The 16,276-nt window shown below is 40.8% G+C and overlaps 2 protein-coding genes across 2 annotated transcripts in view; one reads left to right on the top strand and one right to left on the bottom strand.

Moving 5' to 3' along the window:
• Nucleotides 1-903: 903 nt before the first annotated feature.
• LOC131235011 (protein CURVATURE THYLAKOID 1D, chloroplastic-like) overlaps nt 904-16,276 on the bottom strand; it is a 32,709-nt gene continuing 17,336 nt past the window's right edge. Inside the window, exon 6 of the mRNA XM_058232102.1 lies at nt 904-1,332. The gene's annotated coding sequence lies outside the window, so the exon portion shown is untranslated. The remainder of the gene's footprint in view (nt 1,333-16,276) is intronic.
• On the top strand, nt 962-4,197 carry LOC131235006 (rust resistance kinase Lr10-like). Its single transcript, XM_058232066.1, has 2 exons — nt 962-1,607; nt 2,907-4,197. Exons 1-2 carry the CDS (start codon nt 962-964, stop codon nt 3,998-4,000), a joined length of 1,740 nt encoding a protein of 579 aa, XP_058088049.1. The 3' UTR covers nt 4,001-4,197.

Raw genomic sequence — 16,276 nt, 5'->3', positions numbered from 1 at the left:
GTGTGTGTGTGTGTGGGGGTGAGTGCCCGTGTAATTAAATTTTTTTTTTTTTTTAAATAAATCTAAATATACTTTCCTTATTTTTATTATTTATCGGTGCTACTTGTAAATTCCCTCCAGATCATTTATTTCTGATTCCATCATTTCTTGCCACTCATCCATCTCAATATCTTCATTTCACTATATTCATCTCATGAACATGTTATTCCTTAATTGCCCAATATTCTATCTGGCCAAGCATCCTGAGAAAAACATCAAAAATCTTCAAATCTTCCTAGAAACTCACGTGCAAGTAACTTTCAACGTGAGATTTTGCCGCTATCCACTATTGGACAGCTTCATAGTGTTGCCTCGCCCAAAAACACACAACTACTAATCGTGCATACACATTGAGCCAAAGCCCATCAATATGCCAATAAACCAAACCATCCATCAAGCACACCACACAATCTAAATTCTCCTGGCCCATAAAAATGGGCATGGCCATTCACCGGGGAAGGTGACAAATCGACGGCTAAAACAGATTTGTACTAGCTGAAGGCCAGATGAATAGACTGCCTGAACTTTTTGAGTCAGGGAATCCACCTGAGAGGGTCCAGCTGATGGACAGTTGGGATTTTGCAGACGCATCCCATCTTGACACGTGTGCAGCCCCTTGATGGCCCAAGCTAGTTACCTGTGAGATTAGCAAACCCACACTAAAAAACAAATACTAAAATACAGCCAGCTAATACACCCTTAGTGATTAATTACATGTCTTTGGATTTCATGGACGGGCCAACGACAACTCCTATAACACTCGCCTTAATAAAATGCACGAAAACTCTTTTCAATTTCAGGACATGGGTCTCTCTTGTTCATCCCATCCATCCATTCCAACAATACTACCAAAAGCTCTCCTCCTCAATCCTCCTCCCTTCTCTTCATTTCATGACTTGGGTCTCCCCCCTTCATCCCATCCATGCTCAAAATTCTTCTCCTTCTCCTCCTTGATCCTCTCAATTTCTGTCGTGGGCACTCTACCAACTACCATGGTGATTATATCCCCAATTATACATGTGGTCCTTTCGACTGTGGTAAATTCACCAGCATCGGCTTCCCCTTCTACAAGTCTGACGTGCAGAATGGCTCTAAATGTGGACTTCAAAACTTCAAGCTCCACTGTCAAGAAAATGGGGTGGTCAGGCTCATGACAGAGGTGAATAGGAGCTTCGAGGTCAAGGAACTCTCCCTCAGGGATCAAAGGCTACTACTCGTCGACACGGAGCTCATTGACGCTCTCTCCCAGAATAAGTGCACCCTACCGCTGGAAGTAGACTATGCTGGCCTTGGCTACAGTAATCAAAGCCAAAAGAACACTTGTGTCAAATTCACGAGATGTGAGAACTCAGCCCCCGCGTGCACAGCCAATGGCCTCAACTATAGATATGGGGTGGAGAGATGTGAACATTCACTGGGGTACAAGCGCATGATCATGGATAAGTGTTGGGACCCCAAAAGGTACGCAGTGCGGCTTGATAGTTTAGAAGCAAAATGGGGCGAAGTGGTGGAGGTAATCAGGGATGGCTTCTATGTAACCTGGCCTGGTGAATCTAACAGAACTTCTGGTAAGCAGCATTGCTCCGTCCTGGTGAATTTTCAATGACATTACTCTCTCTCTCTCTCTCTCTCTCTCTCTCTCTCTCTCTCTCTCTCTCTCTGTTTGGGAAAGAAAAACTTTAACACTGATCGAGTGTGATGGTTGATATGCGGGCACTTCGAGATTAAACATGTGAAATATAGGCAACTTAAATTAGACCATCATGAGTACCAATTTAAATGGCTCGTGAACCATAAATTACCCTCATTTTGTTATCATATCTGTAGTGGTCCACCTGATACACAATACTGGGTTGAACCGGTCCATTTCAGAAGGTTAAAAAAAAAAAAAGAGAGAAAAAAGGAAAGAAAGACCAAATCAACACGTATCAACCGAAACATGATGGTACAACCATAATGGCCCAATTTCAAGAAAAAAAATAATAATAATCCAGATTTCTCAATTTTATCACCTTTTCCATTTCAACTATAGAGGAAGTTTAAAAGGCTCATTTTACACTAGATCTAGCCTAATTTGGGAATTAAAACACAAGATTTGAGTGCAAACTAGAGAATCAAAGCGGAGTAAACCACTTTGGGAAAAATTAGAAGAAAGGGAAAATCTATCACCTTCTTTTTTCATATTTTCTGTTGTATTCCCATATAATGGGCCATAATCTATCAAATCATGCTTGATTGACCTTTGGTAGGTCAAACCGACAGACAACAATCTTATCAAAGAATGGTCTAGTGAACCATTGAATACATGTTAAAACCAATAAGAAAATTATAATTTAAAAGAAAAAAAAAAGAAAAAAAAAAAGAAAAGAAAAGAAAAAAAGAGAAAGATAGAATCTGATGTTTAACAAATTTTTACTACTTGCCTGATAATTTTTCAAAAACTTTTTGGGGGAAAAAAAAAATAAAAGAAAAGAAAAGTGGCCAATACAGGCTGGTATCATCTGATGTGGGTTCAATTTCACTAAGGTCCAATACGCCCATATCATATTGTTCTTGGGCACAACTGATACACCACTTGATACCGATATTCAAAACCGTGGCATATAGATACACAAATAGGTCCAAGCACAAAAAACAAACACACGTGCAAGAACATGCAAGCCTAAAACCATAAAAGCATATTACAATCTGTACAGCCGCCAGAAATGCATTTCTTCTACTCATGCATCAATTGGATCATAAAGAAAGATTGTTTACATGCATATTGTATAAAACTAAACAAATCTTATGAGATTGGGAAGATACCATTTCTGATAAAATCAGGAAAATTTAGGGATCTCATTATGTTATTCTATGCCTCTTTGCAGCCTACAAAATCATGATAGGAATCCTGATGGCAATCCTAGTCTTGGCCGTGATCTCATCATGGGTGCTGAAACACATATCCAAGAAAAAGGCAAAGGCCTCCCCAGATGTAGAGGATTTTCTCAAGGATTACAAAGCTCTCATGCCCACAAGATACTCTTATGCAGATATCAAGAAGATAACCAATGGCCACTGTCAAAAACTGGGGCAGGGAGGCTCTGGGTGTGTCTTCAAAGGGAAGCTCTCAAATGGTGATTTCGTGGCTGTTAAGGTTCTAAACAAGTCGAGCGATTGCACGGATGCCTTCATCAATGAAGTGGCCACAATGGGTAGGATTCACCATGTCAATGTGGTTAGCCTTCTGGGCTTCTGCTCCGAAGGACACAAGAGAGCTCTTGTTTATGAATTCATGCCCAATGGGTCATTAGAGAAGTTCATCTACACCAAAGGAGCTAGAGCCAATGGCTTGGGTTGGGAAAAAATTTACGAAATTGCGTTGGGGATCAGCAGAGGGATATGGTATTTGCACCAAGGGTGCAACATTCAAATCATGCATTTTGACATAAAACCTCACAATATACTTCTAGATAGTAATTTCAACCCCAAGATTTCTGATTTTGGGCTAGCCAAGTCATGCTCTAAGGAGAGTACCATTTCAATTATGGCTGCAAGAGGGACACTTGGGTACATTGCCCCTGAACTATTCTCGAAAAGTTTTGGCTCTGTTTCATGTAAGTCGGATATGTACAGCTATGGAATGCTCATTCTCGAGATGGTTGGTAGGAGGAAGAATGATGATGTGGATGTTGAGAATCCAAGTCAAGTGTATTTTCCGGCATGGGCTTATGATCAACTAAGGCAATGGAAAAAACTGGGACAAGGGGAAATGACCAAAAACGAAGAGGAGATTGTGAAGAAGATGGCCATTGTAGGGCTTTGGTGTATACAGATGAACCCTGCGCATCGACCTAGCATGAACATGGTTGTTCAGATGCTAGAAGGAAGTCTTGATAGCTTGCAAATGCCTCCTAAGCCTTTTGTATCTCCCCACAGAGACTGTATGCTCTCCATGATATTAGAAACAAGTGAGAAGTAAAATGTCTTCAATGATGAAAGTTTCCCACTAGTAGGGATTGTAAGAACTTAAAAGGAATTTTATATGTTTTTCTTCCTCGTATGGTAATAACTGTTTAAATTAGATGGTGACCAAAGATGTACAGTTAAAAATCATGGGACATATAATTCCTTACTTTCTAAAGTAGGGTCTGAAAACGAAGAAGAAGGAGAAGAAGATATAATCTATCAAAAAAATAGTTATATCTTGTCCTATATAAAACTAAAATTTTATGAAGAAGGAAACAGAGCTCCAATTCATATCCAAGGAAAGCAAAGCTGAGCCGTGCAATAGGAAAAACAATTTCCACCTTGTCGTGATTGATCAAGTGCTGATCTGGGGCCATGCTCCACACCGTCATTATCCTTAGAATGCCCCAACATGGGGACATTTAACCAATCGGTTGAGTCGTAACTCACCAGAGCTAAAAGTGCATTGCCCTGACTTGGCCGAGTTGGAGGTGACTCATCTGGGTGACTTGGTGTTGAACTGGATTGGGTGTGACCGAGTTCGAGTCAACTCAAGTCACATGTGAGGGACTTGTCTGAGATTTAAAACCATGGTCATCAAGCAAATACATGATAGTTTCCTAACTGAATAATTCTACTTAGGATATACAGCTCAGTGAAAGCTCAGGGCACTCAGGCCATTGAGCAGAATTCATGGAGTCCACCCTGGAAAGTACAAGCCTGGCCTCCAAGAAAAGGAATCGTTCCCTCACCAATAGAAGGTCATCCAAGTCCCCCATAATGTGGTAAAAGAATTTTAACTCTGAGCTTGGTTTTACAACTGGAAACCCATGAAAACATTTTCTGATAACCAAACAGCTATTCATCTCTCTTACAACACCACTTTCAATGAATGAACTAGGCACATATGGGTTGGATGTCACTTATCAGGGAAAAGGTGACTTTCAAGTAAGTTTATACCTCATTTGTAACATGAAAAGATTAACTGACAGACATTTTTCTGAAGTCACTTGGATGACTCGGAAGAGATCAACAAAGGACTATAGTGGACAAGTTGCGCATATGACATCCAATTACAGATACAATATGCTTGGGATGGAGAAGTTATTGTATATATCCTTTATTCTTTGCTATGTATGTATCCTCTCTCCTCCACGAGAGCAAGTAATCTTCCCCAAATCTTGTCTTGATTCAGCCAATACATAATGGCTATATCTTAAAGGATTAAAGGACTAGTATAATGCTTAAAGATCTCACATAAATTTCAGTTTCGCGCAATCTTCATCATTCTTCACAACTATCCTCGGTGATTAAATAATTTATCTGGTGGGACCCACCCCATGGATGGGCTAGGGTGAAAAAATAGCACAAATCAGACAATTCTTCTTTTCTTCTTTTAAACAGTCCTGCAAAACCACAATGGGACTTGCATTTTCTTTTTCCCATCAATCGTGGCTAATACATTGGCAAATGGTTTCAATGATGCTGGGCCACAGATAGTTAACCAATGAAGCGCCAGATATTTGGCAGGCCCCAGTACTGATGGCAAGATGGAATTTGTACAGGGACTATCCAAGCTATCTGATCAACAAACCTCCGTCCATGTAATGATGCATCTGCATGAGGGGATGCTACTGAAGTAAAAGCAACCGCATTATCTTTGTTTGGATTATGTACCACTTCTCTTCATTTGTGGTGCTGCCTCACCCCAAAACAGAGGACGGTTGATCGTCCACACCATTAAGCTATGCCAGCATAGGTGCCAATATTCCAAGCCATCCATCAATCACAATCCACCATCTAGATTTCCTGGCCCATAAAACAGACGTGGGTATTCAGAGGATGATGCCACAGTGCATGAAACAAATCAATGGCTACAACAAACTTCTGCTAGATGTCCACTTCTTCATAAACAGGGTGGCCGTGATGAGTATACATGGCCTGACTTCTGGGCAAGAGAAGCTTGTTCTTGCTCATAGATACAGAAGCTTAATAAAAACAAAGGCAGAAGACTCTCCAGATGTACAAGACCTTCTCAAGGATTACAAAGCCCAGATATCGAGAAGATAAACCAGATACTTGCACTAAAAAATAGGGCAAGGAAACTCTGGACTTGTCTTCAAAGGGACCCTTCCAAATGGCAGTTTAGTGGCTGTTGAAGTTCTAAAGAAGTCAAGTGATTGCAAGGATATATTCACCAATGAAGTGGCCACAACTAGTAGAATTCACCATGAAAGCATGGTACGCCTTCTAGGGTTCTGCTCCAATTGACACAAGAGAGAACTTGTTTTTGAGTTCATGCCCAGCAGGTCATTGGATAAATTCATGAATTCTAGGGGTGATAGAACCCATGGCTTGGGTTGGGAAAAGATATATCACATTGCAATGGAAATCAGCAGGGGGATCCAGTATCTCCACCAAGGGTGCAGGATGAGAATCTTGTATTTTAACATAAAACCCCATAATATGCTTCCAGATGGAAATTTCAAATCCCAAGATATTTACGAGAAATCTTATTCAGTTAGATATGGTAGATTAAGATGGGACACCAAAAGAATTGATTGCTGAGCCGTATGAGGTAGGAAACTCTCAAGTACGGTTCTAAGGGAAGGAATTGACCCACCTATTCCGGCCGGGGAGAACAGGCCATTCGACAGGGAGATTCTGAAATTGCGGAGGCTTGGTCCGATCGTTACGCCTTTCGTGCAGGTCGGAACTTACCCGACAAGGAATTTCACTACCTTAGGACTGTTATAGTTACGGCCGCCGTTCTAACTTCGTACTTGTGAAGTTATGTTCTAACAAGATAAGTACCATTACAAGTATGGCCGCAAGAGGAACTCCAGGGCACATAGGTCCTGAATTATTTTCAAGAAGTTTTGGGGCTGTTTCATTTAAGTCAGATGTGTATGATTATGGTATGCTCATTCTCACAATGGTTGGAAGGATGAAGAATGATGATATTGAAGTGAGTATCCCAACCAAACGTATTTTCCAGCATGGGCTTATGATTGACCAAGTCAAGGAAGAGATCTGAGACTAGGAGAAATGACTGAAAAGGAAGAGGAGATAGTGAATAAGATGGCTACTGCAGGGCTTTGGTGCATCCAGATGAGCCCTTTGCAGCGTGGCAGTGCCCTTCCATGAGCTTGGTTGTTCAGATGCCTGACAGAACTTTAGAAAGCTTGCAGATGCTGTCCAAGCCTTTCATATCTTCTCATAGAGATGGACCGCTCTCCATATTAGAAGGAAGCAAAGTATAAAGCATCCTTAATAATGGAATTTATCAACTATCAAGGGTTGTAAGAGCACTAATGTTTTCCTTCTTTGTTTTCTTTTTCCTTTTTTAAAAAAAGAAAAAAAGAAAAGATCAGAAATAATTGAAAAATAAAGTTGCTTGAGGGTATTTTTGTCAATTGGATGTTGTGTTGACAAATTTAGTATTGAAGGACCTATATAACAATTTAACTCTTTTGACATTGTCCACAGATAAGGATGGATCCTTGTGCTTCTTAGTGTATCCTTATCAATGCAGGTCCACATTAACCAACCAGAATTGTATGAGAAGGAATCATCTTGCAGTGTCTTACATATACATCCCTAGGGAAGATGAAGTACTCAAACATTATTTCACTTGGCAATGGGCAGTCACGGGGCATGTTATAGTGGGGGTAATGTGGGTTGGAGTAGTAGACAGACCCAAGTAGTAGATAACCAAAATCCCTTCTCTTAGAGTTTTTTAAATTATTTTTTTATTATTATTATTATTATTTATAATGATAGCCACCATTTTATTAAAGCCAAAAAGGAAAGCAAACAGCAAAACAAGAAGGCAACCAGGGGCCCTCAAGAAAAGTGACCCTCTCATCACTCCAACTAGTTCAACACTAGCAACCCCAGAAGAGAACAAAACAAAAATCGCAAGAGAACCCTAGAACAACAGAAACAGAAGAACTGAATACAACCAAGGAAGGCCACCCAACATAAGCTTTAAAAAGAAAGGCCATCCAATCCCAAAGAGTTTCCACTCTAGAGGACCCAACGAATTCCAGGCAAATCACAGCCTAATCCACTAAGAATGGAGCACAACTGAAGAAGCCCCGTCCTCAAATATCAACTCATTCCTTTCTTTCCAAATGCTCCATATGATCCCAACCAGCAACATTTCCAAAATACATTCCCCTTCTCTGAGAAATGACATCTAGCCCAACCTGAAATGAGATGCTTAACACGAACCTTGGATCGCCAAATTTATACTAAATGGGCCAAAGAAATAGGACCACACCTCCCTTGCTGATAAGAAATGCAAGAATAGGCAATTGAGAGACCCTTCTTCGTTGGGGGATATTTTCCCTTTTTTAGGTTATCCAAAGTCAGTATTTTATTTGCCATATATGTACAAGCAAACACTTCTACCCTGAGAGGGAGATAGATTCACCAAACTTTGGCAAAGGAATAGGACTGATGCTCTATCAACGCACTAGCAGGAAAAAAGATTTCAAAGGAAAGGGACCAAAGCCCCCACATCTCCAAACTTTCTGATCAGGATTACTCACATCCACATGGATCTTATTAATCATGCAGCATAACACACCAAACCCGGTAATCTCATTGTCCTTAAAATGACAATGAAAAATGATGTTCCATACAACATTGCCCCCTATAACATCAAGATAATTTCCGACAAGACCATCTTTCATCTGGGATAAGAAGAATTCCCAAAGAAGGTGCTCAAAAGTATCACTTTCAAAATTGGCAACGGTGAAAACGTCAAATTTTGGCTTGATCCTTGGCTGGGAGATTCTCCTCTCAAAGAAGAATTCCCAAACATTTTTCGTATAGCCCCTAACCAAGTCATCTCTGTTGCAAACTGTCTCTCCTATTCTGCTGGAAATATAGTTTGGAATTTAGTTTGCAGAAGAAACCTTCAGGACTGGGAAACTACAGAATATGCGGCACTCCTAGAACGTCTCTCCATGGCTAAGCCGGATTCGGGGATGGAAGATAAGCTGATTTGGAAGGCAGATAAATCAGGATCCTTCACGGTAAAGTAGTTCTACAAACAGTTGGACAGCAACCCTCTCCTCGATGATCAAATCATGACTAATCATATATGGAAATATTCGACTCCTCCAAAGATCGCTTTCTTTGGGTGGTTAGTTGGAAAGAACAGGGTGCTTACAATCAATAACTTGAGGAAGAAAGGGATGATTCTCCCAAACATCTGCCCATGCTGCATGGCGAACGAAGAGACGACGGACCATCTATTCGTCCATTGTCCTTTCATCAATCAGATTTGGCCTTCAATCTTAAATCCTTTCGGCATCAAGTGGTGTCCTTCGGACTCTTCTGCCCGGCTATTAAAGGCGTGGCATGGAGTGCATCTTGGAAAACACAAAACCCCTATATGGCGATTCGGTTTGGTGGACCATTTGGGAAGAAAGAAACGGCAGATGTTTCAGAAACGAATCAAATTCTGTGGAGGCTTCTAGGCGAAGAGTTATTTAGATAATCATTGAATGGGCTTCAAATGTTGACTCCCTAAAGGGCTGTAATCTCTGCTTCCTAGGAGCTTAGTTCTCATTGCCTCCTCGGCAATCTTTGTTCTCTCCGTTTTTCTTTTAATAGAAATTCTGTGATCTTTTCAAAAAAAATAAAGGCAAGAATTGTGTTATCAAAGCATCCTCCCCAACTGATGGGGACATCACGCGCACACGCACGCCCCCCTACGCGCGAACGCAAGGAGGAGGAGGACCTCATCGTCGATCTAGATTGATAACGACGTCCAGGGAGGACCTCCTAGCTAGAGGACTGCGTTTTGGTCCCTTAGAGTGGACCCGATCATCATGTGAATCCCACAATGGGTTCTCATGATCGTGACCCACTATTCTAATTAATTTAGTACTTTGGATTTTGTTTATTATTGTTATTAGGAGTATCATGGATGGTTTAGATTGCTTTGATTAATTGTTATTTTTTATTACTCCGTCGCCAAGTAATAGGTTGTGCACATGGCGCGAGTTTTGGGGTATAGGGTTTTATTATAAATAGGCACCCCTTGTAGTCTTTTTTTGATTCATTGAAGATTAATAAAATTTTTACGTTTTTCTGCTCATTTCCAAGTTATGAAAACCTAATTGAGTGCGAAGCCCTCCCTTCTTCGAAGGGCTAACTACCATGGTGCAAAGCCACACCTATCTCGATTCACCCCCACCTTCTTTCATCTATATTTCTCTTCTCCTACAATCATCTACGCTTCAAATCCATCTTCCATTGCAGCCGTTTCTCTCTACAGCAAATTTTCAGAATTTGGCCCTACAGGAGGGCTGAAACTTCAGCGGAGTACCCACACAAATCGTGCATCGGATCGAGCTGATATTTGGGAGTTTTGGAGTTGACCCTTGGCTGACCAGGGCCACGCTAGCCTTTTTCTAAATAGTGAGCCCCGCACACATGTGACTAGGATCACACGCACATGCGTCTGGGCCATTACTGTTGTCCATATATGCGGTACTTCTCTAGTTGTCTCTCTCCTCTCTTTCACTCCTCTTTCACCCAAAATCCCTAAATCTAACCTTAAATTATTCAAATCTCCAATTTCATGCCATTTCTTCAACCTTAGGGTTCCCCGAATTCAAATTTCTGAACCCCTTGGATTGGGGAAATTATTTTTGTGCATGTGTAAATGAATTTATCCTCATTTGCTTCTTGTTTGGTCTATAATTTTGATTGATCTGGCCCTAGCATGTGTAGGCCTCGATCCGCATAGATTCCCCTTGATTGAGTGCTTGAATTTATGTGGGATGTGGAATTTTGTGTAATTGTTTCTAATTTAGTATGATCTTAAGCCTGAAATCTTGCACATCATACTTGAATTTCATGTCCTGCATCACCAACCCATATATCTTCCTAGAATCTCACCTTGTCCCCATCACCCACCACATATCGGATCCCACTATTCATGTAGCCTGACCCTTAGCTCCCTATTTCACCTCGTTGGCCTTGAGCCAAATTTGCTCATAGCATTCCATACCTCTAACCACCTCCACTTTGGACTATCCCAGGAAACCAACCTATTTCCAAGCAACCACATTTGCCTCTAATGATTAGACCATAGAGTTTAGCTCCTTTCCAAATCTCCAACTCCATTGGCTAAGCAATGCCTAATTCCTCTCTTTACAATTACCAATGTCAAGACTCCTTTCTTCTGTGCACCTCTTATCAACTCATAATATGGAACTTATGCCTTGCTCCCCTACCCAAAGGAAATTCCTTTGAATTTGCTCTATCTGCTTCCTTTGAAATAGATTCGACTTACAGAGATTACAAGAGAATATTTGGCATAGCAGTGATAACATGTAATATTGCCTCATGCATAGACAACCAACATTGCACGTTAACATTATGGCTCTATGTCATTTCTTTAATGCCAAGAATTTGTGACTAATATGAAAACTTCGGCAAGGCTACGTAAAGCTTAGGTGCTACTTTCATTGCTCTAATCCCGAAAAAGAAAGGAGCAGAGTGCTTGGGGACTTCAAACCGATAAGTTTACTAGGGGGGCCCTCATAAAAATCAAGGGTGTTTGTAGCAGGGAGGCAAATAACAAACTGTGCCTTGATCGTGCACGAATGCATCAATGCACATCACAAGGAAGGGAAGAAAAGAGTAGTTTGCAAGTTTGATATAGAAAAGGCATGTGATCAATTGGAGTGGGATTTTCTAGATTACATGCTTGATCAAATGGGATGCAGATAGATATGGAGGAATTGGGTGCAAATGTGTGTGAAATCGGCAACGTTTTCGGTTTTGCTAAATGGATCTCCAAAGGGCTATTCCACGGGAACCAAAGACTTGCAGCAAGGGGATCATTTTTCTCCATATTTGTTTGTGGTGGCGACAAAGGCTTTAAGCAAGATACTAGGTAGAGATGTAAAAGTATGTCTGTCTTATCGACGCTTTTAGGGTGGATAAGTCAGATTTCAAGTTTCTCACCTTCAGTATGCAGAAAACACTATACTTTTTTGTGAGGCAAAAGAAAGTAAAGTAGACGGTTTAAGTAAGATCAAGCAGGCTTGAAGGTAAATATAAGCAAAAGTGAGCTTCTGGATATTGGCCTATCAAAAGAAGAAACAATTTTGCTAGCATATTTGGCTGATGTATGGATTCATTTCCATCTACCAACTCTTGGCTTCCACTCTATATAAGAAAGCTAGGAAAAGGGATGTGGGATAAAATACTTGAAAGATTTCAAGGCAAGCTTTCGAGATAGAAAAGTAGATATCTTCCCATGGGTAGAAGGTTGACGCTTGTAAAATTGGCTATGTCCTATCTTCTGATTTTATTTTTATTTTTTCATGTCCTTTTTTCAAAGTTTTGAGATCATAATTGGATAGGTCAGAAAAATTGAAGTGGGATTTCTTATGGCAAGGGGTAGACAAAAAATGTTAGTATCATCTAACAAACTGGGAAGAGATAATAAGCCGTTTGAGGAAAGGAGCGGGGCTTTGGAAGCTAGACTAAACGAACCAAGCTCTTTTAGGGAAATGGATATGAAGGTTTGCTGTGGAAAAAGGAAGTCTATGCAGAGATGTGATAGAAAGTGATGTAGAGCGGGTCGTGGACACTTTCATGGTCAAGATGGATCAGAAAAGGCCTGGTCGACGACAGAAGTGATCCGGATCGTCAGAACTTAAAACGGACGTATCTCGCAATCGGAATGAGATATCGGACTTACCATACATGATTTTGGGGTAGGACGAGCTCCTTTAGCCACCCAACCCCACTACGCCGGGTTGCCCATGCCGATTTTGCGAAATACCATTAGATCGACGGTCGAATTCCTGCTTTAATTTCGTTTTTACTATTTATAGTAAGTTTTAGTTTGGTTATATCTCTTCATCCGTTGGGCTTTAGGAGTTGCGTCCAACATGAAAAGTGCTCAGAATTATTAGGAGTATAGCATGGTTGAGCCAAATAGGACACATACTATTTTTGGCCAAAAACCACGAGGTCTAGTTAAAATCACGACCATCTATAAATAGTAAGTTTACTATTTATAGTAAGTTGTGATTTCTATGAGTTTTAGTTATAGTCTGATTCCAAAACTTCTCCCTAGGGTTCGTAGCATTATTTAAAGAGTTGTAATCTCTTTTTTTATTATCAATAAAATTATTCCGAATTTTCTAGAAATTATTTTCTATTTTTCTCCTTTTCCTCATGGATTCGAGGTATCTCTATGAGGAGTTCAGAGAAGTTCCGTGGATTCGGAATAGTTATCCTTTGAGGAAGACGGTGCTCGACCTCAACACGTTCATCCTTGCGTCAGAAAGGAAGTATGGGGTTCAAGAAGAGGGGTGATGGACAAGGGATGCATCTTTATATAGGGCTTTGGCGGTATAGAAATCAGTAGCAATGTTGAGGTAGAAGTTTATGGAGAATGTGGGATTTTCCTTGGGTGATGGAAAGAATATCCACTTTTGGGAGGATGTCTAGTTGGTTGAAAAGGCATTGAATGAAGTTTTGCCACGACTAGCGAGAATATCATCGAAGGCAAATATATTGGTGGCTCGTTGTTCCTCCTCCCAAGGAGAAGATGTGATTTAGGTACCCCGTGTCATAAGAAATTGTTAGATGAAGAAATGGAAGATTTGGTCAGCCTTTTGGAATTATAGCATAGTGGAAAAGCATTGCCAAAAGTAAGGGATAAGATGGTGTGGACCGAAGGAAAAAACTGGGCGTTTCTCAGTGAAGGCATGGTGTAGAGTATTAAGTGGATCTTCAGGAGATCACTATAGCCCTACAACTTCAGTTTGGCGCTATGACACTCAACTCAAGGTTGCAACTTTGGCATGGCTTGTGGGAAGAAATAAGGCACTTATAGTTGACAATCTTCGCAAGAGAGAAATGGTGCTCCTGAATGTTTGCATAATGTTCCTTCAAAATGATGAGATGATAAATCATATTTTTATCCATTGCCCATTTGTGAAAGGAATTTGGGATATCTTCTTGCATCTGTTTAGGGTGTCACGAGTAATGTCGGATGCAATAGAGGATTTTTTGCTAGCATGGCATGGTAGTGGTGTGGGTAAGGTCGGTAAGGTAATTTGGAAAATGGCGACGTAGGCGGGTTTGTGGTTTACATAGGGGGAAAGAAATAGTCGTTGTTTTAGGAATCAGGGTGCGAGGGTCTCAAAGGTGTTTAATAGGGCAACAATGTATTGGAGTGGGAAAGAGCGTCAAATGTATTATGAGAGTTTTTGTTTCCTCTTTCTTGGTTCGATTTGTAATTCTTTTGGCTTTGGCCGTTTCTTAATAAAATTATCACCTTTCAAAGAAGAAGAAGAAGAAGAAGAAGAAGAAGCTTCGATTTCATGTTTTGACCCATGGCCTAGTGACTATCACAATGTCTAGTGCCTTGCCTAATGCAACATGAGCAAAACAATTGATAAAGCTTATACCATTTTCAATGGCAGAGTGCTCCCCACTTGAGACCTGCACCTCCATAAGATCAATAATTGACGCAACCAACCCAATCACTAAGCTCCTTAATAGCCACCGACTCACATCCATCCATTGGAGGCAACTGAAATCAATCGTATAGAACAACAAGAAGAGGCAAAGAAAACCACTACAAATGGCCAAACTTTGTAGCCTAACTAAGGTTAACTTACACTAAGCACTTCCAGACTTTGGCAACCCAATACCCACAATGGACCAAACTTTGGTGATGTCTAGGCCACAACTTCGATTTGGCTTAGAAATTCCTAGAGATTCCTACCCCTCCCTGGGGACACAATCTCACGCCCATTGCTCAATCATTTTTGCAGCACACTTTGGCATCACTAGATATGAGCTCTTTGTTCTTTTGGTCCTGTCCCAACTCAGTACCCCTTCAGAGTACGGAATTCATTGGGAGGTTGATGAGGACATCACGTCACGTACATCAGAGGTCCAATGGAAACTGCTTCTAAGGTCAACTTACACTAAGCACTTCCAAACTTTAGCAACCCAATGTCCACAATGGACCAAATTTTGGGGATGTCTAGGCCGCAACTTCAATTTGGCTCAAAAATTCCTAGAGATTCCTAACCCCCTCGCCAAGGACAGAATTTCAGGCCCATTGTTCAATCATTTTTGAAGTGATGGGGCACCGCACTTTGGCATCACTAGATATGGGCTGCTGGTTCTTTTGGTCCTGTCCCAGCTCAGGACCCCTTTAGAGTACGGAATTCATTGGGAGGTCCAATGGAAACTGCTCCTGAATTTGATGCAGGTTCTGCTTCAAAAACATGCCATCCCATCTCGCCCAAATCCTATGCATAACTAGTGTAGTGGAGGCATGAAGTTTTGATGTATTTCTATTGCAACAATGAGATTTGCACCCTACCTTAATGCCTGTTTCGCAATCATTAAGCTTCATACCAACCCCATGTACAATATAGTGCTAACTACCAATGGACTAGATTAAGCAAGCGTTGCAAAAGAAAGGAGTATCAAGAGGATATATTAACGTGATTAAGGATACGTATTAGGGAGTAGAAACAAATGTGAGGGCCACTAGTGGAGAGACAAGTTCCCAATTATGGTAGGATTGTACTAGGGTTGGCATTGAAATTGTACCTTTTCATATTGGTTATGGATGAGTTAATGAGCCATTTGCAAAAAGAGATCCCATGGTGCATGTTGTTTGCAGATAACATAGCTTTGATTGACAGGACAATGGAGGGTGTAAACACAATGCTATATTTAAGGAGAACTACTCTAGAATCTAAAGGATTTAAAATTAGTCGGACTAAAATAGAGTATATAGAGTGCAATTTTAGTTACAATAGGAGTGACTACAAAGAAATAGTTAAGATTTCTGAACAAGAAGTTTCCCAAAATGACCACTTTCGATACCTTGGGTCAGGAATTTACAAGAGTGAAGGTTGAGAAGGATGTTGCCCATAGAATTCAAGTTGGGTGGAAGAAATGGAGATGCGCCTTTGGAGGTTTATGTGATCATCACGTACCGCTCGAACTGAAAGGCAATTTGATAGGATAACTATAAGACAAGCCATGATTATGAGGCAATGTTGGGCAGTTAAGGAACAACCTGTTCATAGGATGAGTGTAGCTGAAATGAGGATGTTGAGATGGATGAGAGGCAAAGCAAGAAAGGATAGAATTAGAAATGAATATATTTGAGAGAACTTAGGAGTAGTACCAATTAGGGGTGCAACTTGGGTTGCGCTCAACCCGAACCCGACTGGCCCAACCCAAAATCTTGGATGGGTTGGGTTGGGTT

This window comes from Magnolia sinica, chromosome 2 (genome assembly GCF_029962835.1).
Source record: "Magnolia sinica isolate HGM2019 chromosome 2, MsV1, whole genome shotgun sequence".
NCBI classification, from domain to species: Eukaryota; Viridiplantae; Streptophyta; class Magnoliopsida; order Magnoliales; family Magnoliaceae; genus Magnolia; species Magnolia sinica.
Note: the sequence above shows the minus strand (reverse complement) of the source record. Positions and strands in the feature narration are given on the sequence as shown.